At 44.9% G+C, this 18,926-nt stretch overlaps 2 protein-coding genes across 2 annotated transcripts; one reads left to right on the top strand and one right to left on the bottom strand.

Annotated features, from left to right (window-relative positions):
- Positions 1–5,989: 5,989 nt before the first annotated feature.
- Positions 5,990–15,688, top strand: LOC136779321 (putative nuclease HARBI1). Its single transcript, XM_066736855.1, has 5 exons — positions 5,990–6,301; positions 6,384–6,646; positions 14,961–14,994; positions 15,099–15,307; positions 15,370–15,688. Exons 1-5 carry the CDS (start codon positions 5,990–5,992, stop codon positions 15,686–15,688), a joined length of 1,137 nt encoding a protein of 378 aa, XP_066592952.1.
- A 147-nt stretch (positions 15,689–15,835) lies between these two features.
- Positions 15,836–17,410, bottom strand: LOC136779320 (myb/SANT-like DNA-binding domain-containing protein 3). The gene is made up of 5 exons (XM_066736854.1): positions 17,231–17,410; positions 16,668–16,881; positions 16,349–16,504; positions 15,914–16,148; positions 15,836–15,857 (listed from the first exon to the last, which is right to left on the bottom strand). Exons 1-5 carry the CDS (start codon positions 17,408–17,410, stop codon positions 15,836–15,838), a joined length of 807 nt encoding a protein of 268 aa, XP_066592951.1.
- Positions 17,411–18,926: the final 1,516 nt, after the last annotated feature.

The raw sequence follows: 18,926 nt of genomic DNA, 5'->3' as shown, positions 1-18,926 counted from the left end.
GTGACTTGGTGGAGGGGATAGAGCTTGGAAATCAGCCGAAAGATGCAAGACGTTCCGAGCCCTGATATAGGAACTAATAAATTGGACAAAAACTCTTGGATATTTGAAATTCAGGTTAATCCATGTATTGCAGTCGCAGCTACTCCATGAAACTTGGATTTGAAGACTTAAGTAAATCTCATTTAAAAAAATATAATTATTAATATTAAGAAATGTAAGTCTATCATAATAAGCTATTATTTTTATACCATAAAAAATCTATAGCATGACCATTATTTTCTAAGACTTTGTTCAGTCTATGCTGGACAGAATTGACTAAGTTTTCACAAATTTGTGATTTTCCTCTCAATTCTTCCCAAACTCTCAATACGTGGCTTCTCAGGGCTTCTTTGGTTCTTTCAGCCTCTGGTCTCCATCGTTTGGTTATGATACCCCAGATATTCTCTATGACATTTAAGTCAGGTGATTTTGAAGGCCAATCAACCAGGGAAATTTGTGGATGCCGGTTAAACCAATCTCGTGTCTTGAGGGAGGTGTGTACACTGGAATTATCCTGCACATAGTGAATGGTAGGCATTTCCTCCGCAGGATAGATTGCTCTTACTGTCGGTAGCATGACATCTTCCAATACGCTTATATATATATATATATATTGTGACGAGACGCTTGCTTTGGCGCTGCCCCATGCACGATACCGCGTGGTGGGGAGAGCTGTGGCGTACGTGCCGATACCGCGGCCTATACTATAGCGTGCGCCAAGTATAGAGTCCTCGTCATGCCCCTACTTAACTTCCCAAAACGGCCGCTCCGCAGCGCCGATTCCGTTTTCGGCGGCTCAACTGGGTATATAAGACCGAGCTCCTACCCAGTTGAGCATTCCGTACCCAGGAGCTCTCCGGGTATACTCTTCCCAACCTTCCTACGCAGGAGTTCTCCGCGTATCCCTATCCTTTGCTCAGGAGTTCTCCGAGCACTTCCTGGCGCAGGAGTTCTCCGCGTCGTCCGCACCGTTCCTTGCCCGATGCCCATGCTAACGGCCGAGTCCAGGAGTTCTCCGGACCAACGGCCATTTTTCTTACAGGGATTAATGCCGTTTTATTTACAGCTTCCCCGTTGACCGCCATATTGGCGTCCGCCATATTGGCTCCCCGGGCCCTCCCGTAAGGCCACCTACCGCCGCGCCGCATACCGGTCCGTTCCCGAAAGCCCCGCCGAGTGGCTACCGAGCGAAGCGCCGCCAGCGGGCGATAATTATACTTGCGACATAGCGACCGACACATAAGCGTACACACCTGCAGCGGCAAGACACGAACAACAGAAACATAAATAGGTTAATGTTATTATGTACGAGAAACATTGTAAATACTCTTGTTTCTTTTATTTATCCCAAATAAACAGTTTTTGTTATCTACATTAAACTCGTCCATATTTATTTTGATCCTTCTCGGTCAAGCGAACCGAACGGTTTTTGCGACGACTAAACTCGTCAACAAAACGCGTTACAAATTGGCGCCCGAACAGGGACCGAGAACGATCAAAAAGACGGTTTAATGCCCCAACCGAAAACATCGACCGGCTTCATCTATAAGCTCAGCAAGGCGGATTTAGCAAAGAAACTTGCTTCACTGCAATTATCCACCGAAGGAAACCGAGACGAGCTACGAGCCCGGCTAGTGGAATATCACTTGGCGAATATTGAACCGAATACTTCGGCAGCTAGCACCATGGACGAAGAGCCCGATTTTAACCCGCGCCAAGCGCTAGAGTGGGCACGTAAGTCTGGTATTCGTTTTGAAAGGAAAGATCCCCTAAGTTTCCTAGAAAGAATCGAGGAATTGCAAGAAAGCTACCAGATTGCGGAAGCCGAGTTACTTGCCTGTGTACCAGTCCTTCTGGCAGGACAACCTCTTTTATGGTATCGTTTAGTAAAGGAGGAAATAAACACATGGAAAGAGTTTAACACTCTCTTCCGCAGATAATACCTACCGGCACGGTTTCATGTCGCTATGGAGGAAAGTATACATCAGCGATTACAAAAGCCGCAGGAACGAATCCTAGATTACATCACGGGACTAGGAACTCTTATGCGCCGCCATGGGGAAATGTCCAAGGCTTCACAATTGGATCGCTACTATAACAACCTCCAACCGGCTTATAGAAACTATATTAAGAGAAGGGAGGTACACACCCTAGCCGACCTAATTGAGCTTGGACAAGAATTCGAAATCAACCTAGATTTAAACAAAGCTTTCTCCGGAAGATCCGAATCTAGGAAACCTCGATCCGAAAAAGCAGTGGCCACCGCTAGCCCTGCTTATAACTCCAAAGAATGTTGTTGGAATTGCGGACAAAGAGGACATAACCGCAAGAGTTGCAAACGACCTCAGAAATTGTTCTGCTCCCGTTGCGGGAAAGAAGGAGTATACTCCCGTGAATGTCCGTGTCCGGGAAACCCCGTTGCGGGCCGAGAGGGAACTGAAGCCTCCCGGCCCCCTACCAAAGATTGAGAGACCCGCGTCCTCATAATTTACTCCGTATCAATAACCGGAATTACCGAGCCCTGATTGATACAGGAGCCACGCACTCCTATATTGGGACAAGAGTATTCCAAGAGTGCACACCATTAACCAATCCGTTGCAAGAAGCTACGCGATTGGCTAATGGAGAGAAGATTCCGGTTACGAAAACCGCCCGCTTAAAGATCCGGATAGAAAAAGTGAAGTTAAATCACATCTTCCGCATCTTACCGACCTTACCAGTAGACGTCTTATTAGGACTAGACTTCCTGAACCGTATCGGATTCCAATGGAGTACCTCTGTTCCAGTAAAAGCATGTCTTATCACCTCCGAGGCGAATCGAGGCCTACGTAGATGCTCTCCCTCTGAGAGAGAAAAACTGGACAAAATGGTACAAGAAGAGCTCCGGACTACCAAACTTTCCAGAAAACATACCACTTGGGCTCAACATTGCATCCGGGTAAAAACTGGACAAGAACCCATCCGTCAACGCTATCGGACCTACAATCCTAAGCTACAGGGTATCATTGACCAGGAACTGGACAAAATGTTAACAGAGGACGTAATAGAGCCTTCCGACAGTCCATGGAATTCAGTGGTCGTTCTAGCCCGAAAGAAAGACGGAAAATACCGCTTCTGTATTGACTTCCGACAAGTCAATACTGTTACCGAACGGGATGCATACCCGTTACCACCGGTCCAAAACATTTTGGACAAACTAAAAGGGGCCAGATATCTTTCAACGATTGACTTGAAAAATGGATACTGGCAAATTCCCCTAGATCCGGAAAGTCGACCGATTACGACTTTCGCCATACCAGGCAGAGGCCATTACCAATTCAAGGTAATGCCTTTTGGCCTACATTCCGCACCGGCTACCTTCCAAAGGCTTTTGGACAGAGTAATAGGTCCAGCTATGGAACCTTATGCCTTCGCGTACCTCGATGACATAATCGTGCTCGGGAGTACATTCGAGGAACACTTCCAAGCCCTAAAAGAAGTACTACGCCGACTAAAAGAGGCAAATCTCCAAATTAATCCAGAAAAATGTAAATTTGGACAAACAAGCCTCAGATATCTGGGACATATAATTGACCAGAATGGATTACACACCGACCCGGACAAGGTAGAGGCAATCACAGCCAGAGACACACCAACCAATCTACACGAACTCCGAAGATTCCTCGGTATGGTGTCATGGTACCGCCGCTTCCTACCAAACGTCGCCACCACGTCCGAACCGCTGAATAAACTCCTTAAGAAGAAGCAACCCTGGAATTGGGGATCCAAACAAGAAAACGCCTTCCAGCAACTTAAACAACAGTTAACCAAAGCCCCCATCCTGACTTGTCCAGATTTCTCAAAGGAGTTTACACTACAAACGGACGCCAGTGACGTTGGATTAGGAGCAGTCCTCACTCAAGATTTAGAAGGCAAAGAACACGTGGTTGCTTACGCAAGTCGAACGCTAAGAGGAGCCGAAGTTAACTACTCCGCCACCGAAAAGGAATGTCTAGCCGTCATTTGGGGAATTGAGAAGATGCGACCTTACCTGGTAGGATATCACTTCACGGTAATCACCGATCATTTTTCGTTAAAATGGCTTCGCAATCTCTCCGCACCCAATGGCCGACTAGCCAGATGGTCCGTGGCTCTCCAACAATACGACTTTGAAGTAAAATACCGAAAGGGCGCTTCCAACCACGTACCAGACGCCTTATCCCGAGCACCCGTTAAAACTAACTTGGATCCTGAGATATACCAGTTAGAAGGGGTCACTTGTCCTTGGTACAACCGGATAATCAAAAATTTGTCCAAGGAACCCGAGAAATTGTCCAATTACCTATTGGACAAAAACGTATTGTACCACCACCATCCTCAGCATGGTTGGTGTCAATGCGTCCCTACCGAACTCCGCCCGCGAGTATTAGAAGAGTGTCACGACCAACCAACGGCCGGACACCAAGGGGTTGCCCGCACCCAGGCCCGTTTAGCAGAACAATATTTCTGGCCCGGATTGTTGCGAGAAGGAAAAAGACGTACAGAAATGTACCTCCTGTCAGCAACATAAAATTAATCAACAAGGAGTAGCCGGAAAAATGTTCACTAAACACAGCACCGAACCGTGGGTTTCGGTCTCAATGGATTTAGTCGGACCACTACCTAGGTCAAAAACAGGTAATAATACCCTGTTAGTTATTCAGGACCGTTTCACTCGCTGGGTAGAAGTTAAACCCCTCCGAACCGCTACCGCTAAAAATTGCCTAAAAGCCCTCCGAGAGCTGGTAATTTTCCGCTTTGGATGCCCTAAAATCCTTACGACTGACAATGGCCGACAATTCATTAGCCATGAATTCAGCGAAGGTCTTCAAAAACTCGGGATTCAGCACAGACGGACGCCGCCATATTCCCCGCAGTGCAATCCCGTAGAAAGGGCAAACCGGACGATCAAAACAATGATCTGTCAATATGTCGGTAAAGATCACCAAAAATGGGATGAAAAGCTGTCCGAGCTCATATTTGCTCTAAATACGGCTAAACAAGCCAGTACTGGCTTTAGTCCAGCTTTCCTAAATTTTGGGCGATCATTGAATGCACCCGGAGCGCTTCATACCGAACACACCGACATTACCGACCGAGAAATCACCAGGGAGGACGTTCAGGCCCATGAACAAAAATTGATGCGTTTAGGAACGTCGAGGGAAGAGGCCCACAAACGACAACAAGAGGCAACGCATGCGCAGGAACGGCATTACAATCTCCGTCGCCGAAAGTGGCGCCCCAAGCCGGGCGACAAAGTAATGAAGCGCGAGCACCACCTATCGGACGCATCAAAAAACTACGCAAGCAAGCTGGCCCCGCGATACTCCGGCCCATACACGATAGTGGCAGCACCATCACCTGTCATTTTTAGGCTCCGAAGTATAGATGGTCGAACTATAGGTGACCATCACATAGGGCGGTATCAATAAATCGAACTTAGACAAAATCTTAGCTTAGATTAGTCTTAGCAACTGCTCAGCGAGGATTTATGTTTTAAGTTCAAGCTCTCCGTGATTTTAGACAAAAGGTTGAAATGAAAGCAACAAGAAGTTTAAAGGATGCTCAAGCTACTTTTTGTAACATGTAGAATGTAATTTGAAAAAGAAAATGACAAAATCTTAAATAAGTATTTAAACTGTAATTCAAAGTATTAATTATTATACAGTAACAGTATATTTATGTTAAAAACTATGTTTTTCTTTACAGTTTATTGAATATTGAAAGAAAATGAAAAATGAAGAAAATGAAAACCAAATTTATTTTTATTGGAAGAAAATTTAATATAGAGGACTGCTAAAAATAAATGATCAGAAAGAATGGAATTCATATGAAGAGTAGTGAAATCAAAAGTTAATTTTTATTTGTAAGTTATTTAAAATAATTATAAGTATTGAATGAATAATACATTGAAATTAACCATAGGTGAGAAATGGAAGAAATAAATTATATCAATGAATTTAATTTGAATCTTATTTCTTCTTCTGATTCATCGTCTGATGAGGAATACAGTGGCAGTATTCGGCGTCATAAGCGTTACCTCCGTGATGCTATAAATCCCTTTGAAAGTTATGATGAGAGGAATTTTAAATTAAGATATAGATTTTCAAAAGAGAGCACAATGTATGGTTTGTTGCCTTTAATAGAGCATTATTTAAAAAAGCCTGACAGAAGAGGATTACCTGTGGAACCAGTAATACAGTTACTGATCACTTTAAGATATTTCGCAACTAATACTTTTCAAGTAAAAATAATTTATTTTACAAAATACTGACACTCAAAACTGAATTTATTTAGTTAACTTAATTTTTGTTTTAATACTTTAGAGAGTAAGCGCGGACCTCGTTAATTTACAGCAGTCTACTGTGAGTTACATCGTTTTCCGTGTAACTAATTTATTGTCAACGTACTTTAGAAAGTATGTCAAATTTCCTACAAACGAAAGAGAGATAGAAGAAAATTTTCAATTATTTAAAGAATTAGGTTTTGGCGAAGGTGCTATAGGACTGGATAATGTAACTGGAGCAATCGATTGTACTCACATACGTTTAAGTGGTACACAATTTCGAGAACATGCTGAAGTATATATGTGCGAAACAGTGCCTCAAGTTGGCTCCGAACCTGTGGTCAGAAAGGAAGGCCTTATTCTAAAATAAAGTATTCAAAGCCAGGTTATGTGGTAAAAGAGGTTTTATTTAATAAATAAAATATATACAAAAGTTTACAATAATTTTACAAAAGAACCGCTAAGTTAAAATAATCGACTTCCTACGGAATTTGTCGTCGTCAAATTCTAGGGAATTTCGGTAAACGAAGTTTCCCAAGAACCCCAGAGACTAGAATTCCCCAGAAAGGAGCGCGGACTTATAAGCTCCCGGACTGGACAATTTCCCTAGGGTATTCCCTAGTAAAATCCCCAGCCCCGGGAGGAAGCGAAGTTGGAGAAGTGGTTTTTAGGGAAGGGGAAGTCCCCTTGCCCTTCGGCCGCCTTCTCCAAGAGCTCTAGTGGCTCCGAGCCACCCCAACCCCTAGGGTGAATTCTACCCCTCCCACTACCCGACTCGTCGAGAGCCCTGGACTTGGGGGTCGGAACACTGGGTCCGAGGTAGTCCTCGGAGGCAGTGTGGAGGGGAAGGAGAGGGTTGATTTTCTCCCGGGCAGTCCCCGGAGAAATCTCCCTTAAGGAGGGAGGAATGTGCCGCAGAGGGGTAGTCCCCTCTTGGTAGGCAGTGGGTGGTGGGTGATACTTACCAAAGTATGCTCCCAAATGAGTTCGCCGGTGGAGGCGCTCTTCAAGATGCCGGTGAGGCGTCAAACACAAGCCGTGGAGGCGTCAAGGTATGCTGCTGTTGCTGCTGTCACACAGCTGTCGAGCTAGTTTGGGGTGCGATGGGTCCTTATCAAGGACCCATCTATATAATTACGCGACACTAATCTTGCCAGCGAGAGAGCTGCCGCGGGCGCTGGCCACCTAGTGGCCAAGCGCGCAAGTAGTGTCGCTTCGCGGCCGCGACGCGCCAGGGCCAGAAGACGCGCAAGCGCGCCGCGGAGAGAGAGACAGATAGAGCGACTAGACGCTGTCGGTCTAGCCGTCTATTGTGAGCGCAATAGAGATGGGAGATATAACAGAGAAATGCGGAATCTACTTCGCAACATTTTCTGCTCCTCCCAATCTCGAACAAACTCCCCCCGTTGACGCGATGGCGTCAAAACAAGGAAGAAAGAGTGTAGTCAGTTTAACCAATTTTATTTACAAAAAAAAAATAAAATAAAAGATATAAAAACAGATAAGGACGAGACGACTATTTACAGGGCTTCATTTGAAGCTTCGCGGAATTTAATTCCAGGGCCGGAGTCCACCGGAGTATAATTTTTCCCTGAGGGGCCCAGGCCTTCCATCTCCGCAGTTTGAGGGCCGAATATAGCGGCACCTCGATTGTCTGCCCGAAGGCTCGGACAATAATTTTTTGCGCATTGCGCTCGATTTCCCTGGCGCTGGGATCGTCTAAGACTTTCCCAGCCCAGTTCGTCGAGGCAATGCGCTTCTGGGCGGCAACCACGGGCCTCCGACGTCGCGGGTTCGATGGTGGTTTCCGCGGCGTTGGTGGTGGTGGCTTCTCTTTTTGCCCCGCCGGGAGAACGTGGCCGAACAGCCGTAGAAATTCCGCTTCCTCCCGGGGGGCATGCAATTCGAGGACATCGTCCCCCTCGTCCTCGTACCCTACACCCAAGAGGTGGGCCCATGGATAGTCCGCCATGATCAATCGTTCTGCACCGAAAAGGCAAATGATGAGTACGAAGACTCAGTAAGTATCGTGGGAGTTTTGGAAGAAAAGACATGGCGGAGATCATAAAGTGTTCCTGAAGGTTTGGAACAGGAAACAGGGCGACCTGAAGAGTCCCAGGACGCCCGAGAGAGGAGGTGGTAACCTGAAGAGTCCCAGGAAACCGGGGAAAGAAAGTTTAAGCAACCTGAAGAGTCCCAGGAAGCTTGAGAAGGAGAGATGACAACCTGAAGAGTCCCAGGATGCCGGAAAGTAGGGTGAAACTAGACCCTGATACGACCCAAAGTGAGGGCTAAGAGGGGAGTTTACATAGTTGCGAGAGACTCCGTTGAATCTCTTTTCTCGCGGTTTTAACTATCGCTACGCGAGCTACCCCGTCTACTCCAGGAACTAGTTTGAGAATCCGCCCCAAGGTCCACATGCGCGGGGGATTGTTAGGTACTTTAACAAGAACTAGATCTCCTTCACCAAATTCCGAGTTAGAATTTTGCCATTTCGGCCTATGCTGCAGAGTATGTAAGTATTCGGAAGACCATTTCTTCCAAAATGTCTCGGTGATTCGATTCACGGTTTGCCAACGGTTTAATGATGATTCGCGTAAATCCAAGGTGGAAAGTTCAGGGGGGGAATTTAACGCCCGTCCTGACAAGAAATGCCCCGGAGTGAGTACGTCCAAAGACTCTGGATCATCATGTAACCGCGATATAGGTCGTGAATTTAGGCAGGCCTCAATCTTAGTCAGTAGTGTGGTCATTTCCTCGAAATTAGGCACGAAAACTCCGAGGGAGCGCTTCAGGTGGTGTTTCATACTTTTTACAGCACTTTCCCAAAGACCGCCCCAGTGGGGAGTAGCGACAGGAATGAATTTCCACTCGATTTCACGGATGGACTCGGTGGGTTGAGCGCGGGCGGCTTCTAAGGCACATCGGTAGGCGTGTTTAAGTTCCGCATCCGCTCCTTGAAAATTAAGGCCGTTGTCTGAGTACATAACGGCAGGTTTTCCACGACGAGAAATGAATCGAGACAGCGCAGCGAGGAAGGCCTCGGTATCCAATCGAGAAACGAGTTCCAAGTGAACAGCACGGGTAGATAGACATACGAACACTGCCACGTAACATTTCATGGATTTTGCGTTACGACCGTGATGCAATTTAACCAAGAAAGGCCCAGCATAGTCTACTCCGGTGTGTTCAAAAGTGAAGCTTCGCGAAACCCTAGCGGCAGGGAGTGATCCCATAAGCTGGTTACCGAGTTTAGCGCGTTCGCGAACACACGTGACGCATTTGTGAACGCATGATTTTACTAGATTTCGCGCATTCACGACCCAAAACTTTTGTCGCAACGTGGACAAAGTTAGTTGGAGCCCCCCGTGAAGTGTATCTAGGTGCTTTTGCCTAATGAGTATGGCCGTTAAGTGGCAATCCGGAAGAATAATGGGGTGTTTCATTTGTTCAGAAATTTCGGCGTTCCGAAGCCGCCCCCCTATTCTTAGGATTCCTTGTGAATCAATGACCGGATGTAAGGAACGAAGCTTTGACCGCGACGGTATACGTAACCCATGATTCAAGGCTGAGATTTCGCTCGCGAAGTGCGTTCGTTGAACAACCTTTACCAAGGCTTCAATCGAACTGCGAATTTCCGTTGCAGACAGGAGGGAGTCCTCCCATTGGCCGGTTTTTCTGGTCCGCTGGACAAATCGAAGAACATAGGCCATAACTCGGACCAGTTTAGACCAAGACGAAAACTTATCAAAAAACCAACACTCAGTTGTGTCGAATTGAGCGGTTAACGCTACCTTCCGACTTTCTTCCGCGGTTTCAAAGACCTGAACGGGATTTGCGGTGTGCTCACGGAGAAAAGCAGGCCCATGCCACCAAAGGGAGTCCTCTGATAACTGTTGAGCACTGGTTCCTCTTGAGCACAAGTCGGCAGGATTCAACTTAGTGGGTACATGATGCCAGCTGGCTTCCGATAAATGTGTTTGGATATATGAAACGCGATTAGCCACAAACGTCTTCCAATGCACAGGTTGCTTTGCTATCCAGGCTAAAGCGACTTGCGAATCCGAATAGCAACGAATCGCATCACAACGCCCGACCAAGCTTCCCTTGACGTGAACCAATAACTTGACTAGAAGGGCAGCTGCGACCAACTCCAGACGAGGGATTGAAGTGGTCTTGATCGGAGCGACCTTTGTTTTGGACATTACTAAATGTACCGAGAGTTTAGCGTCCTCATCAGTGAGGCGTTCATAAACGACTGCGCCGTACGCAAGTTCTGAGGCGTCACAAAATCCAATTAATTCGCGTTTTCCAGTAGTAAGTGATTGTCCGGTCCACCGTGGAATCCGTAAAGTCTGTAAGTCTCGGAGATGCTCATAGCACTTGAGCCATTTTGACTTAATAGGTTCAGGAATTTCTTCATCCCAAGAGAGTTTAAGCAACCAGGTGGATTGCATTAACTGCTTTAGAGTGATGATTATTGGAGAAATCCATCCCAATGGATCGAAGATCTTAGCATTCTCTGATAAGAGGATGCGTTTGGTTAGTACACCAATGTGTGAAGGAGAAACACGGAAGCGGAAGCTATCATCCCCGTGATCCCAATATATGCCCAAGACTTTACTTGATCCAGCAGGATCCTCAAAGAAAGAATGCAGCTCGGTAGGTTCAAGCGGGGAAGACCCCGGTTGATTGAATGCCCATTTGCTTAAGGAGAAGCCCCCTTTTGCCAGTAGAGCGATGAGTTGTTCCCTGACCGAACTAAGTTGCTGTAAGTCATGGGCCCCAAAAAGTATATCGTCTACATAAGTAGAATTTAAAAGCACATCCTGCGCGAGAGGGAAGTTAGCTCCGTCCGTGTAAGCTAATTCGCGCAAAACTCGCGAGGATAGGAACGGTGCCGGTCCCGTACCGTAGGTCACCGTGTTGAGTTCGAAGGCCTGAAGCTCACCGGAATCAGACTTCCATAAAATGTTCTGATACTTGCGGTCCTCAAAACGCACAAGAATCTGTCTGAACATTTTAACAATGTCAGTGACGCCTACATATCGAAAGGAACGCCAATTCATTAGGATCCGCGTGATGTCCTGTTGGAGCTTGGGTCCAATGAATAACGTATCGTTAAGCGAGACGCCAGTAGAAGTTTTAGAAGATGCGTTGAATACAACGCGAATCTTTGTTTTCTGGTTCTCGGTCTTAAAAACTGCATGATGAGGCAGAAAGACGCGAAAATCAGAGTTCAAAGGAACAGGAGACATATGTCCTAACACTTGATACTCCTGTAAGAATTGAGAATAACTTTCAGCTTGTTCTGGAGAGGTTTCCAATCGCCGAAGTATTCGTTTTACGGTTTTCTCTGCTACCCGAGAGGAAGAACCTAAGCTGTGCTTCTCGATGTCAGATCGAAAAGGTAAAGCAACGACAAAACGACCTGAAGAGGTGCGTGATACCGTATTCACAAAATGTTGCTCACAGAGGGAGTCCTCTGTGGACATGGGTTTGACTTCCGGAACTTCTTCCAGTTCCCAGAAGTCGCGAAGGGTTTTTTCTACCTCAAAGCAATGATGCACCGTGACACTATGAGAGCGACCAGCCTTGGGTACGACCCCCGAAACGATCCACCCGAAAATAGTCCGCTGAGCAAACAACGTATGATCAGGAGAATGCATGTACGGGCCTTCCATCAATGCTGCAAGATAGTCTGCGCCAATGAGCACATCAATTGGAGCCCTGGTTGAAGCGAAGTTATCAGCCAGATCAATTTCGCTAAGTGCTGGAAAGGACGACGGAGAATAAGTCGGAGGCATATACTGAGTAATCCTGGGTAAGATCAATGCAGTTACGTCCAACGAGACACCGTGTCGTGATAGAGAATGAAGCGTAATCTGTACCTCTGCTCGAACGTTTTGAGCCGAATTCAGAGAGACGCCATGAATGGTCGCGTTGACACGTTTTCGTGATACCCGTAGCTGCTGAGCTAGATTTTCCGAAATAAAGGAAGTTTCGGAGCCTGTGTCAACTAAACCGCGGACTATAATACGAGAACCGTCATGAGCGTCGATTCTGGCAGAGAAAGTGGCCAAAAGCACTGATCGGGTGTCGGAAACACTAAGATGTGTTGTAGTATTCGAGCTAGAGGGTTCTGGCTCGGAAAAGGAGTTGACCGCGGGGGTAGACCCCCGTGCCTTGCTCCCCCCGGTGCCAGATTTGTCAAAATGTAATAAAGTATGATGCATTTTACTACATTTCCTGCATCGTGACGAAGAAGAGCAATTGGAGCAACTATGCCCGGGCCTCAGACAGTTGATGCAAAGATTCTGTGAAAATGCGAACTTTGAACGTGCCTGAGGGGTCAATGCAAGGTAGTCCTTGCACTGATACAAGAAATGGTTACTACCACAGTGAGCGCAACCGGTACTATTCACGCTAGTAGCGTGTGACTTCAAGGATCTCCCCGATTCCTTTTTGGAAGTTCTAGGTTTGTTACCTAATGATTGCAAAGAGTTAATGTGACGCGTTAGAAACTCCGAAAATTGAAGAAAGGTGGGATAATCCTTGCTGCTTCCCAGATACATCTCCCAGGCCAAGCGGAGGGTGTCATCCAGTTTGTTCTTCAGTGAATGAACAATGATGGGATCCCAATGATCGACGCCGTAACCCATAGTTTTGAGGGCGTTGAGCGCAACCGTGACCGAGTCCCTAACTTCCTTGAGAACTTTAAAATTGTCACCCCGAAGCGTGGGTACTTGCGAGATCTGGTCCAAGAACGTATCCGTGATCATTCGTCTGTCAGTATACCTAGCTACTAGAGTGTCCCATGCTATCTCATAGTTCTCGGAGGTGATCGCTAAAGATTTAATAACCGTAGCCGCTTCACCTTGCAAGCAAGATTTTAGGTAGTGGAACTTGTCTCGTCCGGAGACATATGCCTTTTCATGAACAATGGAACTGAATGTTTCATAAAAGTTGTTCCATTCTAAATAATCCCCGGAAAACTTCGGCAAATCGATAATTGGAAGCCTAATGTGGTTTATTTCGCCTGAAGGCGCCGTGGGACCTGATGCTGGCATCACCTGATTGGAGCGAAGTTCATCTAAATGTCCTAGGATGTATTCTTCCGCGTCACTATGGGCATCAAGGGCCGCTTCATACCAACTTTCGGTTACGTAATCCATTTTAGCTAATTCAGCCGGTTTAGTATGAGTAGTGATCTTAACGTGAGTTTTATGCAACACCTTAAGCCACTTCTCGACGGCCGCAAGCCTATCCTCCAAGAAAGGGAGGGTGAAGTTGCGTACTCCACGTTTCTTAATGTTAACGACCAACCGAACGAATTCATCCCGAATCATGGGCACGTAATTGATCGCTTCTAGTAATTCCCCTGAGCTAGGCGTAGTCATCTTGAATCTCTATTCCAGAACAAACCACAATCTTAACACAGTCAGAATCTCCAACTTAAAAACACTGATGCACTTCGAACGTTTTTTGCCGGAAATCCGGCTCGAAGGACCAAAAATTTGTGCGAAACAGTGCCTCAAGTTGGCTCCGAACCTGTGGTCAGAAAGGAAGGCCTTATTCTAAAATAAAGTATTCAAAGCCAGGTTATGTGGTAAAAGAGGTTTTATTTAATAAATAAAATATATACAAAAGTTTACAATAATTTTACAAAAGAACCGCTAAGTTAAAATAATCGACTTCCTAGGGAATTTGTCGTCGTCAAATTCTAGGGAATTTCGGTAAACGAAGTTTCCCAAGAACCCCAGAGACTAGAATTCCCCAGAAAGGAGCGCGGACTTATAAGCTCCCGGACTGGACAATTTCCCTAGGGTATTCCCTAGTAAAATCCCCAGCCCCGGGAGGAAGCGAAGTTGGAGAAGTGGTTTTTAGGGAAGGGGAAGTCCCCTTGCCCTTCGGCCGCCTTCTCCAAGAGCTCTAGTGGCTCCGAGCCACCCCAACCCCTAGGGTGAATTCTACCCCTCCCACTACCCGACTCGTCGAGAGCCCTGGACTTGGGGGTCGGAACACTGGGTCCGAGGTAGTCCTCGGAGGCAGTGTGGAGGGGAAGGAGAGGGTTGATTTTCTCCCGGGCAGTCCCCGGAGAAATCTCCCTTAAGGAGGGAGGAATGTGCCGCAGAGGGGTAGTCCCCTCTTGGTAGGCAGTGGGTGGTGGGTGATACTTACCAAAGTATGCTCCCAAATGAGTTCGCCGGTGGAGGCGCTCTTCAAGATGCCGGTGAGGCGTCAAACACAAGCCGTGGAGGCGTCAAGGTATGCTGCTGTTGCTGCTGTCACACAGCTGTCGAGCTAGTTTGGGGTGCGATGGGTCCTTATCAAGGACCCATCTATATAATTACGCGACACTAATCTTGCCAGCGAGAGAGCTGCCGCGGGCGCTGGCCACCTAGTGGCCAAGCGCGCAAGTAGTGTCGCTTCGCGGCCGCGACGCGCCAGGGCCAGAAGACGCGCAAGCGCGCCGCGGAGAGAGAGACAGATAGAGCGACTAGACGCTGTCGGTCTAGCCGTCTATTGTGAGCGCAATAGAGATGGGAGATATAACAGAGAAATGCGGAATCTACTTCGCAACATTTTCTGCTCCTCCCAATCTCGAACAATATAGGAATCGAAAATCTTACTATTCCTTAAATGTACAGGTATTTCAAAGTAATGTCTATATATATATGTATGTGTGTGTGTGTGTGTGTGTTTATTGTTTATAATTATTGAATTATTAATTTCATAAATATATCTATATAAGGCTGTTGTAGGTCCAAGAACAGAATTTTTAGATATTGTTCCCGAATGGCCAGGAAGTAATCATGATTCTAGAATTTTGAAAAATTCTAGAGTATTTCATCGTTTTCAACAACAAGAAATATCTGGTATACTAATAGGGGATAAAGGATATCCTGCTCTACCTTTTCTTTTGACCCCATTCAGAAATCCCGAATCAAATGAACAAGAGAGGTGATATTAAATTATGTTAAATGTTGGACTAATCTTTTAATATTAATATAAATATTTTACAGATATAATATGATACAATCACGTACCAGAATGGTAGTAGAAAGGACATTTGGCATATGGAAAAGAAGATTTCCATGTTTGTCAAAAGGTCTAACTTTAAAATTATCTACATCTACGTCAGTAATAACAGCTTGTGCAGTTTTACACAATCTATCATTAATTTATGACAATATTTTACCTCAAGAAGAAACTGATGATGATGATTATGATAATATTGTTGAAAATGATGATTATATGGAGAATGATGAAAATGAAAATACGGATATGGCAGGAGCCGGATTTTTATATAGGGACAATGTCGTAATGAATTTATTTCATTAATTATATGTACAGTTTCCTTTTTCATAATGCGGCAGCACTGAGATTTAAATGAAAACCTACATCACGTAAGATTCTAGGAGTAAAATGCTTCATCCAAATAAAGCAAAAAGTTCATGAAGGAGTAGACGACGAGTATTCAATTCCAGTTTATTCATAATATGCATTTTTCCTAAAATGTTTTTATAATAGATTTGTTATTCTCACATTAAAAGTTATTGTACTTACATCTCTTTCTCTGCAAGAAATTTTGACAGTTTTAATTTTTCCTTGGCTTCAGCAATCTCTATTTCTAATTTTTCCGTTATTAATTTAGTAATGATACGCTCTTTCTCTTCTTTCATTTTACATAATTTTTTTTCATGATTTATTTTTATTTCTGCTAATTGCATTTCTTTCTTTTTTAAAGACAAGGTTCTATTAAGTTTTTGTATTTTTAAATTTCCGGAAGAACTCGTAAAATCTGAAAACAATGATGTAAAATTGAATATTATGGTTTATGTGATATTAATCTTTTTATTTTAAGTTAAAAACATTCATAAGAATCTTATTTTACTATTATTATTTATGCACTCTCTTAACATTTTATGTCAGTATCTTTATAAAATTATATGAAACATCTATTTCATAAAAGACTAGAAGAGACTATTGGAAACGTTTTACCAAGCTCGTTTTGTAGAATTACTTCACTTCTTGTTTCTGCTGCTTCCAATTCTTCAGCTTCGAATAAACTATTTTCAAAATATTCATCTACGTTTACAGTATTTAATCGTTTAGTTGCATTCGATTTAACTGTTTCAATAACTTTCTCTTGTACATCTAAACAATTAAAAAATTAGTATGTTAGTACATGTAGTTTAAGACAGTTCATATATACTATTAATTATATGTGATATTAAATCCTGACTATACAATACGTCTAAAGTGATATTATTTTTTTTGTATTATTAAGGATAATTTATATACTATTCATTATACGCACTTAATGATTGCTCGCTAGAAAAGTTAGAAGATGCGATTACTGGAGCAGTTATCATCAAAGATGGCAATATATCTAACACTTCACTATCAATTGAGACTTCAGGCATTTCAGGGCCTCCTCCAGTCCTGTATCTTGATTGTCTCTCAGTAGAAAGATTATGTCGTGTCTGTTGCTTTAAATTCTGCCAAAATTTTTTTAGTTGGTGAACATTTCTCTAAAATTAATTATAAAATATGTGAAAAAATAACTTAGGGAAACAGCAATAACTAATAGCTATTGTCATTAAAAAAACATTATAATTTAATTAAGATTTTTCCGTTCTTTTGGCATAAGTCCACTAGGGACCGTTGCTACTAACCCGAGTTAACTTAACCTTTGGTTAAAATAGCATTGTTTATTTAACGATAACTATTATTTAACCAGAGTTTAACGAGAGAAAACTTCATTAAATAGTTGGTGTAACTGACCCTAGATTTGTTATACTTAATTTGAGCAATTTGCAATGTCAATTTATAAATGCAATGTAGACATAAAAAATAACAGAAAATAGTATTAAAGATTACCTTCAAATCAATTAACGTATTAATATTATATTCTTCAGTAATTGATTTCCATGCAAAGTTTTTGTCCCTTAAATTAACAGCACTAACTGATTTGCATTCTATTACATTTTTATATTTTTTTAATATTTCTAAAAATACTCTTTTTTCCAAATGACTATACGGAGGAGATCGTTTGGACATTTTTGTTTTATTAACAAAAAAGTACTTTCTACAAAGGAATTAAGTAACAGGAATTGGTTTAGGTTAGGTTTCTTACAATAGGGATAATTATAAATTATACAAGTCTAATTGTTATAAAAATTTTCAATAAATTTTAATACATACCAAACGAATTATATGTACTTCGTTTATAAATAGACGAGTTAATTCCTTTAGCATGCCATTTATCTACTTCAATCAGTGCCAATCAACATAGCCATAACCTTACTTCAAACTGATAGCTGACACGACAACAGTCGATTTCGTAACTGTCTAAAATCACGGATAAACTTCATGACAATCTCCAGCCAATTTTACCTAAGCATTTGCTAAGAGTAATCTAAGCTAAGATTTTGTCTAAGTTCGATTTATTGATACCGCCCATAAAGGAGTTAAAACCCTGTCCGGAAATGCAGGTGGAAGGGGAAGCACATCTTTCCCCTATCGCATCGATGGGCTATATAAGGCCGGAAACGACACCCAAAACGCATACCCTGATCGATCATGGACCAGCACCGGCAAGCTCGTCGCGTTCGCGAAGTGTTCCCCCCGACTCCCCCGCAGCAGCCCACGTTGGGCATCGAGAGACGGGTGATTACCGTCCCCCGACACCCTCCACAGAGCCGACTGCCGGACGTCACGGCTCCGACCGGACGCCCGGTCAGCCGCGCCACCATTGTGGCCCGCTTGGCCACAAAACGGAAGGCCCCCGCGCCTCCACCCGCCTCCGCGCCTCCTGCGCGCCCTCGCGCTCCCGCGCCACCGGGCCCGCCGGCCATTGTGCCAGCGTCCGCCCCCGCTCCGTCCGCGAATAGTGTCGCGACCGGGTCGGCCGATCCCGAGGTGCTGGAGCTGGACATCGACGCCATCTTGGCCGAGATGACAGCACCAGTACCCTCGAGACTCTCTCCTATTAAGGAGATTGAGGCCGAACTGGTCGCATTATTGCCTCCGACCTCTACAGGGTCGTTTGAGGATTTACTCCATATGCCGCCACCGTCGAACCGGCCGAAGAGGCCGACGAAACCGGCGACACCGAGCCCCAGGCCCATCCACCGGGTCTCCCCTCGTCCCAGCCCGGCTTCGCTGCCGTCATCGAAGCCGGTGCCGCCTCCGAAACCCGCCTTGGAAATCCCTCGGGAAACCTCCATGGTCGGGATCCCCGAGGAGATACGGCACCGTGTGGAAATGCGGCAGCTGAAGCAACCGAACGCTCGCCTCCGCGTCGAGACCGACACCGGCTGCTGGATCCTGCGACGACGAAGGTCACAAATCCACTCCTACTTCAGGCCTAAAAACCTGAAGTAGTGAGCATTTTTCAGTGCCTGGAATTTATTCCGGGCCATAAGTCTTCCCAAAAATAATCCCTTAGGTCCGTACAGAGGCTGGGAAGCCTGAAAACATCCATTTATAACCTCTTTCCGAAGTTGACAGGTCGCACGTGGTGACAGCTCCCCGCCAGCCCGCCAAAAGTCCGAGTCACCAGGCCTGCCAACTG

The sequence above is a fragment of the Prorops nasuta genome, unplaced genomic scaffold (genome assembly GCF_024137725.1).
Source record: "Prorops nasuta isolate Cenicafe-Biocafe unplaced genomic scaffold, Cenicafe_Pnas_1.2 PNAS00016, whole genome shotgun sequence".
Taxonomy (NCBI): Eukaryota; Metazoa; Arthropoda; class Insecta; order Hymenoptera; family Bethylidae; genus Prorops; species Prorops nasuta.
Note: the sequence above shows the minus strand (reverse complement) of the source record. Positions and strands in the feature narration are given on the sequence as shown.